This window comes from Diabrotica virgifera, chromosome 10 (assembly GCF_917563875.1).
Source record: "Diabrotica virgifera virgifera chromosome 10, PGI_DIABVI_V3a".
Lineage (NCBI taxonomy): Eukaryota > Metazoa > Arthropoda > Insecta > Coleoptera > Chrysomelidae > Diabrotica > Diabrotica virgifera.
In genome coordinates this window covers 146,367,337-146,381,187 of record NC_065452.1, presented here as the reverse complement: position 1 = coordinate 146,381,187, position 13,851 = coordinate 146,367,337, and the positions used below count along the sequence as shown (strand labels likewise).

General features: G+C 31.6%; 1 protein-coding gene across 1 annotated transcript; it reads right to left on the bottom strand.

Moving 5' to 3' along the window:
* Window positions 1–7,039: 7,039 nt before the first annotated feature.
* Window positions 7,040–10,379, bottom strand: LOC126893399 (uncharacterized). The gene is made up of 5 exons (XM_050663539.1): window positions 10,235–10,379; window positions 9,705–9,847; window positions 9,501–9,644; window positions 9,295–9,441; window positions 7,040–9,238 (listed from the first exon to the last, which is right to left on the bottom strand). Exons 2-5 carry the CDS (start codon window positions 9,838–9,840, stop codon window positions 7,170–7,172), a joined length of 2,496 nt encoding a protein of 831 aa, XP_050519496.1. The 5' UTR covers window positions 9,841–9,847; window positions 10,235–10,379; the 3' UTR covers window positions 7,040–7,169.
* Window positions 10,380–13,851: the final 3,472 nt, after the last annotated feature.

The following is a 13,851-nucleotide window of genomic DNA, read 5'->3' as shown; positions in this document are numbered from 1 at the left end:
CCCTATATTATTCATTATAAATAAAGCATTTAAATATCGTTATAAATTGCAACCAGAAAGCAACACATAGTTACTTGAAACGTTTATCTTTTTCAAGGATGTAAATATAAATGATCAGTGTCAGTTGTCAAAAATTTCAAATTAAAAAATTAAAAAATTTTTTAAAGATATTTTATTCAGTACAAGAATTTTATTATTCAAAACCATAAGTTATGGACCATGGACTTTAAATGTGGAGACAATGAGACGACTTAACGCCTTTGAAATGTGGACCAATAGAAGAATTGTGAGGGTTTCCTGGGTAGATAGAGTTACGGACAATGAAGTACTGAGAAGAATAGATAAAGAGAAGGAAGTTGAACTTACAATTAAAGAAAGAAGGCTACAGTAAGTCGGAAATGTGATGATTATATTCCAATTTATGCATATAATATACCTAAAAGCACCTAAACTATTAAATTTTGAAGTTTGAACTCTTGACAAAACCGCATCCATAGAAAAAGTACAGTGTACAACACATGAGAAAATTACATATTTCTCCCTCGCTTGATTTGCGGCCCTCGCCTAGTTCCTCGGCTGGTGCCAACAAATGTCTGCGCCCGTGAGAAATATGTCGTTTTTTCTCATTTGTTGTACGGTATACTATTCCTTACAGTATTCCCTACAGGAAATTCCTGTAAGGAAATAAGATTTCCATACAGATATTTTTCGTTTCCAGGCAACAGCTAAATATATGGAAATATCGAATGTTCCGTTCAAAAAAGTTGTGAAAAATGTCTAAATTCCTGACCGATTTTAGGATTTGTATTGAAAAATATATTACAATATATTTCAATACTTAATGTTTACAGTTTTTTTAATTAATCTAATGTAAATATATTTCCAAATTATTGGATATTTAATATTTCATAGTACTTGTAATTATATAAGTACCTACATATATTGCGAGCTTTTGCCAGTGATTTTCCTTTTCTGCCAATGAATTTCGCTCAAGAGTTGTTTCATACTTTTATATTTTAGAATATTCCAATTTTAAGTATATAATTCTATATTGCAACATACTTTTAATGCAGAATAACTTTTTTCCCGAGCGAAATTCATATTTTTTGACATACCCCGTATAAAATTTATAAAATTGATGATGGCTGCACCTTAGGTTTTAGACAATTCAAAGCTCTTTATGAACAATTGCTTTTTTTTCGCAAAATTGATAATAAAAGAATTATCCTACTTGTAAGAAATAAAAATGAAGTTTAGAATCTAATTTCAGAAAAATTTGCAATTTTTTTTTAATTATAATGATGTAATTGCGCACTAATACATATTTTTTGATTATTAATACCGTTTCATAATAACAATTTTCGAAAGGTCGAAGTCACTCTTGACCGAAATTAACATTTTTTGACATAACTCGTATAAGATTGGCAAAATTTGATATCTGATGGTTGAATCATAGGATTTACATCATGCAGAACTTTTTATAAACAATAACTTTTTCGTAAAATTAGTAATAACAAAGTTTTACGCATGTTCAATTATTCATAAGTAGACGCTGTACAATGTTAAAAATTAGGCAACCCCCATTTAGAACAGGCTTTTTACAGGCACCCCTATTTTTACATATCCTATAGGCTTTGCACTTACCGATAGTGTTAATTTTTTTTGTTAAACACGTCAGTCAAATTTATAAAAAAAATCATTTTTTAATTATTAATTAATTATAGTCAGAACAGGATTATAGCAGGCACCCCTTGTTTTTTATAATGTTTAACATACTAATTTACATATAAAATAATTTTTTTCCATTAAACAGATCGGTGCAGTTCGACCTTATATCGGATCTTAGACTATAAGAACGCATCAACGCTTTCAGTAAATCATTATAGATAGAAGAGGTTGAACTTCAAACTGCAGTTCAACTTCTAAATTCACTTTTGCAGTTCTTAAAATTCCAAAGAAATAATTTTGCTTACTACGAGCAGAAAAACTGCGATCTACAACAATACTCTGAATTTTCCGACGCGAGTAAACGAAAACGAGCAAAAAAACTACATTTTGATGATGCTAATTCCAATTAAGTTTTTCTGCAGGGTGGACAAAAGTTAAAGGTTGAAACGTATCTACCAATGTTCGATAAGTTAATTACTGAGTCGTCGGTTGACAGTATACGATTCAGTGTACTCAGTATTTGGTGTTTTGTGTGTTTTTCCAAATTTGAATGATATTCAAATAAAGGAGTGTGCTTCAAAACTACATGAAAACTATCCTGATGATATTGAATCTGAACTTGAAGATGAACTAGAGCAGTTCAAATATTTTATAACCCAGCTTCAATACTTTCAGGGAAAACAATTTATTTCTGCTTCACAGTCATTTTGGGTTATTTTGCAACAGGCGAACGGACATTTTCAAAAATGAAACTTATTAAAAACGAAGAAAGCCTAGGTTTTTAAGGGGCCTCATAGCTTGGGTTGCCTAGGGGTCTCAAGATTCTTAATCCGGGACTGGACCCGCTACTGAACATAGAAGATGAAATAGGTAGATAGAGAGAATACGTGGAAGAGATGTTTCTAGACCAAGAGAGGATGAACATTTGTAGACTCGGACAAACATAAGTTTGGGAATATGATTCAAAACTCGATGATGCGCAGTAGTTCTTGTTTACTAGCGTTACCATGGAAACGGCCAGTTTGCTGATCGCCAGTGTCGTAGTTAGAAGTGCATTACGTATCGCAGATAGTGTTTAACTATTGGTTTGATCGTGTTGGATATTTTATTAATAGTTTTTAGCTTAGTGTTTGGTATATTAGTAGTAGTAATTAGTGTATTATTAAGACATTTAGTGTATCTCTAGTGCGTTAAGTTTAGTGATTAGTTATTTAACAATATGCCTCATAAAAATATAGGAATCAAAGGGCTGGGATTGAATAGCCAAGCAAAGGCAATAATTTATAATGTTATTACATTTATGGAACAAGAGGCAGCACATTTCAAAACAACCGAAAACCTGTTAATACCTTTAAGTAAATTGACGTAAGTATTGTATTCTTGACATTTTATTTTCTTGATATTACGTATTTATGAAGTTTCATCAGATTCTTCTTCTTCTTTAGTCCATTTCTATCCACCTTTGGACATAGGCCTTCCCCAAATCTTTCCATATCTGTCTGTCCTTGGCTGCGCTTTTCCAGTGAGTTCCTGCAGCTTTTAAAATATCGTGCTTCCATCGCATCTGAGATCTTGCTCTTCCTCTTCTTCCTGTCCACGGTCTCCTGTTTTGTATTTCAGCATTCCATCTTTTATCTTCCTGTCTCGCGTTGTGGCCTGCAAATCTCCACTTTAACTCTGAATATGCTCAGTTACATTTTTTACGTTTGTTTTCTCTCTTATCCATTTGTTTGGTTTTCTGTCTTGCAGTGTTATTCCCAACATGGAATAAAACATTAATTAATACAATAGATATTTTCTGTGAATCCACGAGGAAAAATTTTTCCTGTAGTTGGCTGTATACCATTACAAAAACATAAAATCCTTTATAAAAGGTATATTTGTTAAAATCCCTATACAGGGCTACATCAAAGACAGAACTAGTTTTCGATTGGTTAACCGATCATCATCAGTGCAATCTTAGAATCTACATGCTAACCACCAAAGTAAAAATATCTGGGTAAAAACCCTTTACAATTGATCCGTCATCGGAACATATGAAAAAGATGTGAATTATAACATGGATGAATAAAATATCCAATGTTTTTCTCCCGAGGTACCAATGAGCTCTGACAAGTTCACACATGATGTGAACTTGTCAGATAGAGCTCATTGGTACCTCGGGCGAAAAACATTGGATATTTTATTCATCCATGTTATAATTCACAGAACTTGTCAGATAGAGCTCATTGGTACCTCGGGCGAAAAACATTGGATATTTTATTCATCCATGTTATAATTCACATCTTTTTCATATGTTCCGATGACGGATCAATTGTAAAGGGTTTTTACCCAGATATTTTTACTTTGGTGGTCAGTATGTAGATTCTAAGATTGCACTAATGATGATCGGTTAACCGATCGAAAACTAGTTCTGTCTTTGATGTAGCCCTGTATAGGGATTTTAACAAATATACCTTTTATAAAGGATTTTATGATTTTCTGTGAGTTATTTCTATTTTGTTTATGTTGGCCTTTGTTAATGTCCATGTTTATGAGCCATACGTCCTAACAGGAAGGATGCTCTGATCAAATACACGAGTTTTTAGGCACTGTTTCTTTTTTCACGCCAATCTTTTGCAATTTTTTTCGCAATATTTTCATTTAGTAACATTTAACATCGGTAATTGTAGGGATAGGATTCTAGCAGCGACGGGTATAAGCAAAAACACCTTATCCAAAATAAGAAAAGAAGGTAGAGACGTAAATAAAAATGGAGCAACTAGTTTATCTTTTAAAAGTCCAAAAAGAAAACGTTGTCGTTCCAAAAAAATTGAATTGAGCAGTGGACAAGTTAAAACCGTCAAAAATATTATATACGACTTCTACATCATCGAGAAAAGATCCCCTACAATTAATGGTAAATAGTTTAAAAGTTAAAAAATTATTAGTTAATGGGAAATTGATACCTGTAGTTTTTTATGGTAAATAAAATAGAGTAAGTAAAATTATAAAACAGTTGTTTGTACCCGTTTATAACGAAATAAAAGTTTTTTCGTAAACACACTGATATAGATACATTTTTAACAAAAATGGTAAATACAGTTTTATTTACTTAAAGTATAAAAGAAGATTTACTTTCCAAATATTTTAAAGATTTCTATTTATTTAAGGTATCTATCAAAAACCAAAGAACAAACAAATGGAATTTCCAGGGTCAAAGGAAACATTAAGAAAAACGATAATTGGATTAGGCTTTAGGTAACAGTAAAAGTAATTATTCAGCTTAACAAATAAAATTGTATAATGGATAATGTATTTTAGAATCGTAATTAAAACTTTGTTTAATATTATTGTTTAGAAAATAAATACATTAGAATTAGTAAAAATAAACACTTGTTTAATTTTTTTTATTGTTGAAATCCTTCCTTCCTTCCTGATAATCTTATTAAATAATTGTAAGTATTGAAGAATTTGTCATATATTAAAGTAATCCTAATATTTTGCTCATTATTTTATCAAATGTAACTGATTATAAGCTTCATAATTATTAAAAACTATGAAAATAAAAAGAAACAAATTCATTCTTCGCTTTAATTAAATATAATTTAGGTACTATTATAATTTAAGATTATCTTATTTTATTAAAATTTACATATAAAAATTTATTTCAAATCTGCCTGTTTCCGTCCGCCACTGGTAGAAATGGTTTGCTTGCCTGCGCGAAACGGTACGTCGCAATCCCAAACTTATGTTTGTCCGAGTCTATGCAGGAGGCGTCGACTGGACCTTTGGTGTTTATACCACTACCAAAGAAGAAAAATTCCAAGAAATGTGAAGACCATAGGATTATTAGCCTGATACACAATAATAATACACAATAACGTAGGAATAATACACAATAGCGTAGGTATACAATAATAGGTATACAATAATAAGAAAAGCACTTTTTCAATACGTGTGCTAGTTGAAAGATGTAGAAATGTCTATTCTGATGTATACTTGTGTTTTATAGCCTTTCAGAAGGCATTTGATCAGGTGAAACATAATAAACTAATAGATATTCTAAGGTCATGTAATATCGATGATAAAGACTTAATGATCATTTCAAACCTCTACCGAGAACAAAAGGCTAAAATCAGAATAAAGAGCGAAACATCTGGAAAAATCAATACCGAGAAGGAGGTAAAACAGGGAGGTGTCCTGTCAGCTTTGCTGTTCCACGTTTACTCTGAGAAGATATTTAAAAAAGCTTTGGGAGGCACCTTGGATGGTATAATTATAAACGGGCAATGTATAAATAACCTGCGATACGCTGATGACACGGTCATTCTGACAGATAATGCTGAAGCACTGTAACGCCTAATGAACCGGGTAACGACAGCCTGTAGGGAATTTGGAATGAAATTGAATACAAAGAAGACAAAAACGATGGTCATCAGTAAGCACCAAAACAGCATGCTGAAGGTCAATGTCGACGGAACAGATCTGGAAAGAGTAGCAAGAATAACGTAACTTAGAAGTATTTACCGTAAGTAATTCCGAATGGAAGTAAGTACATAGTACATAGTATCGAAAAGAGCGGTTACGAATGGAGAGATATTGGCAACGGAACATGTATTTCTCTCTTGGCACTTGAAATGTTAGATATTTGGATAGACCTGAAGCATTGAGCAACCTGCTCAGTGAATTGGAAAGATACAAGATTCGTTGGGCAGCAATTCAGGAAAGGAAAGTGTATCTGGGACACAAAAACACCATATGGGACACCATCTTGTCAAATAGTTTAGATACAGGAAATAAGGAATTTGGTGTGGCACTTATAGTCGATGATAAACTGAAACACTTCATAACAGATTTTCAAGCAATGAATGGATTTGTAGGATACGAATAAAGACTAAGGTAGAGATGCCTCTTGTCGCCTCTGCTTTTCAACGTTTACTCCGAAAGAATTTTCAGAAATGCACTTTCTGAAAAACAAGAATGAATAATTGTGAACGGTGAAGTCATCAATAATTTGCCATATCGCTACCTTCCGGAAAGACCGACACAACTGGATTATTGCCACTTTTCAGTAGAGCCGATTAAAGAATCCAGAATTTTATTTTTTTTTGTTTTTTGTATATTTTTTAACAATGGTATAAAAGTTTAATTATTATTGGAAAAGAACATATATTATGTGTATTTCACTAATTGTATCATTTTTAGTTTATAAGGATTGGCAGGATAATAGCTAAATGTGACGGTCTTTCCCAAAAAATATTATGTTCTTTTTAAGTTATACCTACTGAAGTAATAAAAATACTTAGTCTATATTTAGTAAAAAACGTTTATTATTTTAAATAAAGTACAAACATATTACTATTACTACTTAAGAAAACTAATAAATCAACCTAAACTTAATTGTAATTCTTACTACGTGAACCAAAAAATAAAGTTAAACAATAATAAAAATCAAACTCATTTAAATGACACAAAAAAAAACTTAAACGGTAAATATATTCGAAAAAAATGTGATCTAATTAAAGGTTTAAATAGAAAGTGTGGTAGAAACTTGGGATTATATTTTTTTCCATTAGTGATATAATTCCCTGCTTCTTTTTATCAGATATTTCAAGTTTCCTATTGTATAATTTTTTAAAGTGTAAATTCTGCAAATTCCAATTTGATCTTCTACAAAGCATATTAATGTTCAAAAAATTATCTTCTGCGTAGGATATTTTACAAAAGAAATTGGCAGGTGTGTCTTTTCTGACCTCAAATACCTTAATATCAGAGATTTTTACGTTTTCCCCATTTGAAGTCTTATAAATTTCTTTCATGCCCATGCTAGCTGTTAAATCTTTAATGTCCAGAAAATCATCATGGCTAAACTCGTGAACCTTGTAAGGTTGGCCTGTTTTTTTCGCTTGTCGGATAAGTGTAATGTACTGTTCTGGTACATAAATAGCTGCAGCCTTTTTGTATCGTGTTATTTGTCGCTCTATTACCGAATGAACGTTATCAGCATCATTTTGAGTGTGGCCTCTTATTAAATATTTATGTGTGATAACGTTTATGTTGCTCAATGTGTGTACAGCAAATGAATATAGACCGAAAAGAAATCTGTTTTTGTTCTGCCCTGTGCAATTATCAGTATAGAAAATAATATCTATCATTTTTGAGTCGTTGATACCTTTTTGATTTATTTCATTTAAAAAATGCCATATACAAGATCCAATCTCATTTGCACCTCTTTTAGCTTCCCCCTCGTGCCAAACGTAACACGACACGTCTTTGTCAGGGAAACTGGCAAAAGTTAAATTATACGTATTCAGTTTCGAAATATAGTAGAAGGAGGATGCATTGCCAGTGGGACATGGTAAGGTAGCTTGCAAATCAAAAGTTACTATGTACTTTCCAGTTTTTTTATCGTTTTCCCTTTCTATTCTTGAAAGATCTTTTTCCTGCAAGTGGGTCTCATACCTGTGTCTTATCAACTCTTTAGCTTGTTCAGAAGCGTTTCGAAACTCTAGGCATAGATCACATTGATCTTTTTTTGGAAAATAAAAATCTATATTAAACTGCTTTGTAAATACATCGTAGTATGTACGGTATGTAGCACATTGTACTTTTTTATTTTCACATAATTCTTTATAATCCCTGTACAATTCGGCTATTGTCCTCGTTCCCTCTATATATTCTTTTTGGGTCCGTGCACGGCAGTAGTGGCTCTCAACCCGGGGTATTGATTGAATGTGAACCATTATTGCTTGCAAAATATCATGGTCCCTAGTTTTGTGTTTTTTGTGTTTTCCTCTTGCTTCGTTTGCAATAATACCGTGAGTTTGTTTTTGCTTTTGTTTTTCAGATACTGTTCTTATAGTCCTTGAAGTGATTCCTAAGGTAGACATAAAAAAAGTTTTACAAACACGGTGTTTCCTTTCAAGTACATGAAAATAATACGCATTATTTAGACTGCGTTTAGCAATACTGTACTTTGATTTTGCTACGGGACTCAATGATGATGCAATAAAATCCCTTTGCCTTTGTAGATCTGCTAGGTTCCAATATTCGTTAAAAATTACTAGTCGTTGTTCTTCCATGATTTTTTCCTTACATTTTAGCCTACATTTTTCAGTACAAGGTTGTAACACTTTTTTTGCATCTCTAGTTATTTGTGTTTTTATTTTAGTTCCATCTGCCAGTTTGGCAATTTTTACTGATGTGTAACTTTTTCCACTGTTTCTTAAGCGTCGAGTCACATTTTTTTTCCAGTTGGCCTCATTAAATGTTCTCTTTCTTCCTCTTTGTTTTGTTGAATCATCCTCTTTTTGTTTCTCGAGTAATACTGTTTGATCTTCTTTCCTATTAACCACCAGTTTTGCTGTGTCGTTTTCATCACCCGAATCGGAAGAATCTGACGCGACGTCTGCGCTTACATCATATTCTGGATCAATATCTGATTTTCCTGAGCCAAATGGTTCAGAACTACTGAAGTGGCTGCTAACACTGGATGAACTTAAAACACTGGATGAACTCGAAGAACGGGAACAATCATGATTTGACGGCTGGGTAACAGCAGGTATACTGGACGTTGAAGGATTTGTAACTGAAATGTACATAAAATTGAATAACACAAAAATAAACAAAAATAAAACAATATACCTTGACATTCAACCATCTGATTGTCTTCTATTTCGATGAGATTTGTTTCACATTTTGAAGCGGTTATTACATCTTTCTCATTATGGTTCGATGTCTGAGATACACTAGACGGAAATAAATCGTACTGATTTACGTTATATTCATTATCTGGAAAATATAAAAATATTCTTTAAAGTAGTATTTTAAAGGACACAGGAGTATTTTACCTTGTAATGTGGATAATTCGGTATAAGTTTTTTCTGATGTTTCTCCCATGGTTCTGTTCTCTGTTGTATTTAAAGATGATACTACACATGATTCCAAGATAGCTTGTTGTTCTGCATCAGCTTTATTAACATCTTGGATACATTCTAAAAAATATATTTTTGTGTACAAGGCACAATAGGAATAGAAAATATAAACTACAATACCTTTTAAACTAAGGTGATCTTCTGATTCCTTTAAAAATTTTTGAATTGCCCACATTGGCTTATCAATGTTATGAATTTCTACATTTTTCTTTGTAAGCTTCATTATCAGTGAATTTCTGTTTTGCTTAGTTTCCATTGTATGTCTGAAAGGAAAAAAAACTTAATTTAAATTCACAAAGTATTTCCAGAAATGCACGCATTTATAACTGAATACGGCCGCCGTAACATTTATTTCTAACAAATGTTAATGTTTATTCAAGAAAGAACGTTCTAACTCGAAATCTGATATTTAGCAGACCTTACATCTAACTCTTTATTTCAGGAAAAAACGTCTCAATCATAATAATTCAAAAATTATAATACAAGAAACCTAAAATATTTTAGTTTTTACAAGCCAAACCGTAATTTTTTAAATTATGATCGTTATCTCTGAAATTACGATACATTAAAATATTCACAATTACCTTGAAGACAGGCGTAACTTAAAATGTGACGATGTTACTTGTAACTTTAAAAAACTATCTACTTACCTTTGCCCAGACAACTGGCACAAATAAAAGATATGACGATATTTCTTGAAATAGTTAATAAACACAGACGACACCTCTTATATCAAGACGTTCTTGACTGAAAAACAAACCGGATCGCTGCAATTACAACGTCGTGACTGAAGTGAGTCAGTCTTGAATGGTAATGGAGGGGAAATTCAGAACAGTGACAATTCGTAACAGTGGCGCCGTGTGATTATTTTTTGGACTATGGTTGTGACGATTTTTTTGGTAATAGATTGAGAAATTCTGTGTTCAAAACTGTAACAAAACGAAAAACAGATATTTCAGAGTTGCGACGGTCTTTCCGGAAAGTAGCGATATGCGGACGACACAGTACTCCTAGCTTCTACTCAAGAAGATCTGCAAACATTACTTGACAGTGTTGTTGAGAGCTGTGAAGAAGCAGGTCTGGATCTGAACATAGGGAAAACCAAAATACTCGTAATAAGTAAACAGCAGCATATAAAACCGTCTATATATGTAAATAATACCAAACTTGAGCAAGTTGATCAAATTGTTTACCTTGGATATCAATTAAATTGTAATGCTCACGGCGAAATTAGATATAAGATAGAGCAGGTCAGAGCCGCTTTTAGAAGGATGTCCAAGGTCTTATGTAGACCTTGGACATCCTTCTATACAGAGACCTAAAATTGGCATTGAGGATCCGCCTACTTCACTGCTACGTGTTCTCGGTCTTTGATACTTGCAGACTTTGATAGACTTTGATATTGCATAAAAAGTTGAGACAACCAGTACGTATCATGTACAAAAAATTTCAAGACGATTCGTCAATTAGTTTAAATTTTATTCAATTTGTTTATCTCAAAGAGCTTTTTTTGCAATGTTATTGTTCAGAAAATAATAATGATATGTCAATTATGTGGAAACCACATAAAAGAAGAGCACTTGTATTTTCAAAGCATTTAAAAAAATTAATAAAAAGTCAGTTTTATCATCCCGAAAACAGTTTACTAAAGTAGTCATTTTTGGCTTAAAAACAATGTGAATATCTTTGTTAATATTGACTATAGAGTAAATCTACTTTGGGATTTCAAAAGCCGGTATTTTTACATGAATTTTCAAAAAAAACTGTTTGCCTTTAATTGGGGTCAAAGTTATCCGTTTTTATTATTTAATTCACAGTTACTTCTATATACATAAAATTCTCATATAAAAGTATTACGTTGTGTCAGAATAACAAGGTTCTAACTGCCTCAGGTGCCATTTTTAGTTATGACTGTTTAAAGTTTCTATGTTATATATTTATTTTACTATTGTCGCCACTTTTATGTGTTAACAATGTAAATTTTTAAAAAAATTCATATATTTTTATTAACAGTAAAAGGTTACTTCAATAGTTAATACAAAGGAGTTCTGATTTGAGAAATGAATTAAACTTATTTAATCAAGTTCTATTTTCCACACATACCTTTGTTTGACAATTAGTATACAATAAAACAACTTCTAGTTGTTTAATAAAGTCTTATTATTAACTTATAAACACTTTTAGTTCTTGCAGATAGGAACTTGTGTACTTAGTTGACTGTTTTTTATGTCAGTTAGAAGCTTGTTAACTTATCAACATTTAAAATTCTCTGAGATAGAACCTTGTAACTTACGTATTTTAGCCAACTGTTAATAGATGTCGGTGCTAGGATCATATTAAGGTAAAGAACATAAAATAGAACCAAGTTACATAAAAATCTCAATTTTAAAAAATTTGCAGATAGAACCTTGTTATTCTAACACAACGATTAGTTACCATACTCCTCCGAAACGGCTTGACCGATTTTTATGAAATTTTACACCTAGGACTGAGAATAGGTTTTACTCTATTTTTCATACCCATAAATTATAAGGGGGGTTGCCCTCCTGACATTTTATTTTTATTTTTTTGGACAAAATTATCTACCTTAATTTTGTATGGTGTAGAATTAAAAAATACATACAACCCTTAATTTTCACTCTTTTATCACCAACTCCTATTTTTAATAGCCATCTATATATTTACATCTATAAAATTCTCCTGTCACAGTGTTAGTTGCAGTACTCCTCCGAGACCGCTTGACCGATTTTTCTGAAATTATATATGTATATTCGGTAGGCCTTAGAATCGGTCGCAATCTATTTTTCATATCCCTGAGTGATAAGGGGAGTCTCCCCTAACATTTTGTAATGTTAGGTGGGGATATGTGTATATACAAATTAAAAAAATTATGATCAAAATCCATCAACAAGCTCCGGAGATTTTAATCGCAGCATATGTTTGAAGAATCAATTTCATTTTTTGAGTGCACATATTTTAATAATTCCCCTTCACCGACCACGAATCGATTCCGTTAGGACGTCATTTTTAAAGCACTTTGTTGAAGTTCAAAGTTTACTCAAACTTTTACACATAAACTATATACCTTGAACTTCAAAGTGGTGCTATTAAGGTTGCTTAATTGTTATAAACAAAGTAGCTGTGAATTAAATAAAAAAAGTGGCTAACTTTGACTGTAATTAGCCTAGACAAAAAATTTAAAATTCGTGTAAAAATACCAGCTTTTCAAATCCCAAAGTAGTTTTAGTCTAGAGTCAATATTAACAAAGTTATTCAAATTGTTTATACGCCAAAAATGTCTCTACTTTAGTAAAATGTTTTCGGAATGATAAGAATGACTTTTTAATAATTTTTTTTATATACCTACTTTGAAAACATAACTATTCTTCTTTCACGCGGTTTCAACAGAATTGCTATATCATTATTATTTTCTGAACAATAACCTTGCAAAAATCTCTGCAAAAAACTCTTTGGAATAAGCAAATTGAATAAAATTTAAACTAATTGACGAATCGTCTTAAAAATTTTTGCGCATTGTATGGACTGTTTGACTCAAACTTTTCATGTAATATGAAAGTCTTGAGGTCATTTTCGCAAAAGTTATAGTAAATTTTGTATTTTCGGAATTTTAGTTTTATTTTGAAATTTCTGAAGCAACAAATGATCGGACCAAAATTGAAAAACTACCATTTTAAACTTTTGCTCATCTTCTAAAAGAAGGATATTATAAATCAGATATTTAATTACCCTATTTTTACCTGTGGCGATTTAAACGAAAAAATTGCCATTTTTGACACTTATTTGTTAATAACTAAAATTCTCGTCCGAACTGTGACGGGCATTTTTGTATTCATAATGTATTAGGTATATTATAGTACCACTAACCAAAAAACCCATTTGCAACCTGGCTGCTCAAGTGTCAGCAGAGCATATTTTACTTTAAATCAGGCCCGAGGCACTACACAATTTTCGGGCCCCTAAATATGATTTAATAATAATAATAATAATACCTTTTTTAAATGAATTAATTATTTAATAGAAATATAGTTGCATCAGAAATTAAAATTTTTATTAACAATAAATAAAATTTATATTTAAACAATTAAACATTGTGTGTCGCATTTAAGATGAAGCTCTATATTTTGGCTATCAAAATAACTACAGATTTGAAGTTTTGCAGTCATACAGGTGGAATGTTCACATTTTTTAAGATACGCAGCTGAAAGTAAATTTTCGATATTTTGCTTCGCGTTAGAGATATCGTAAA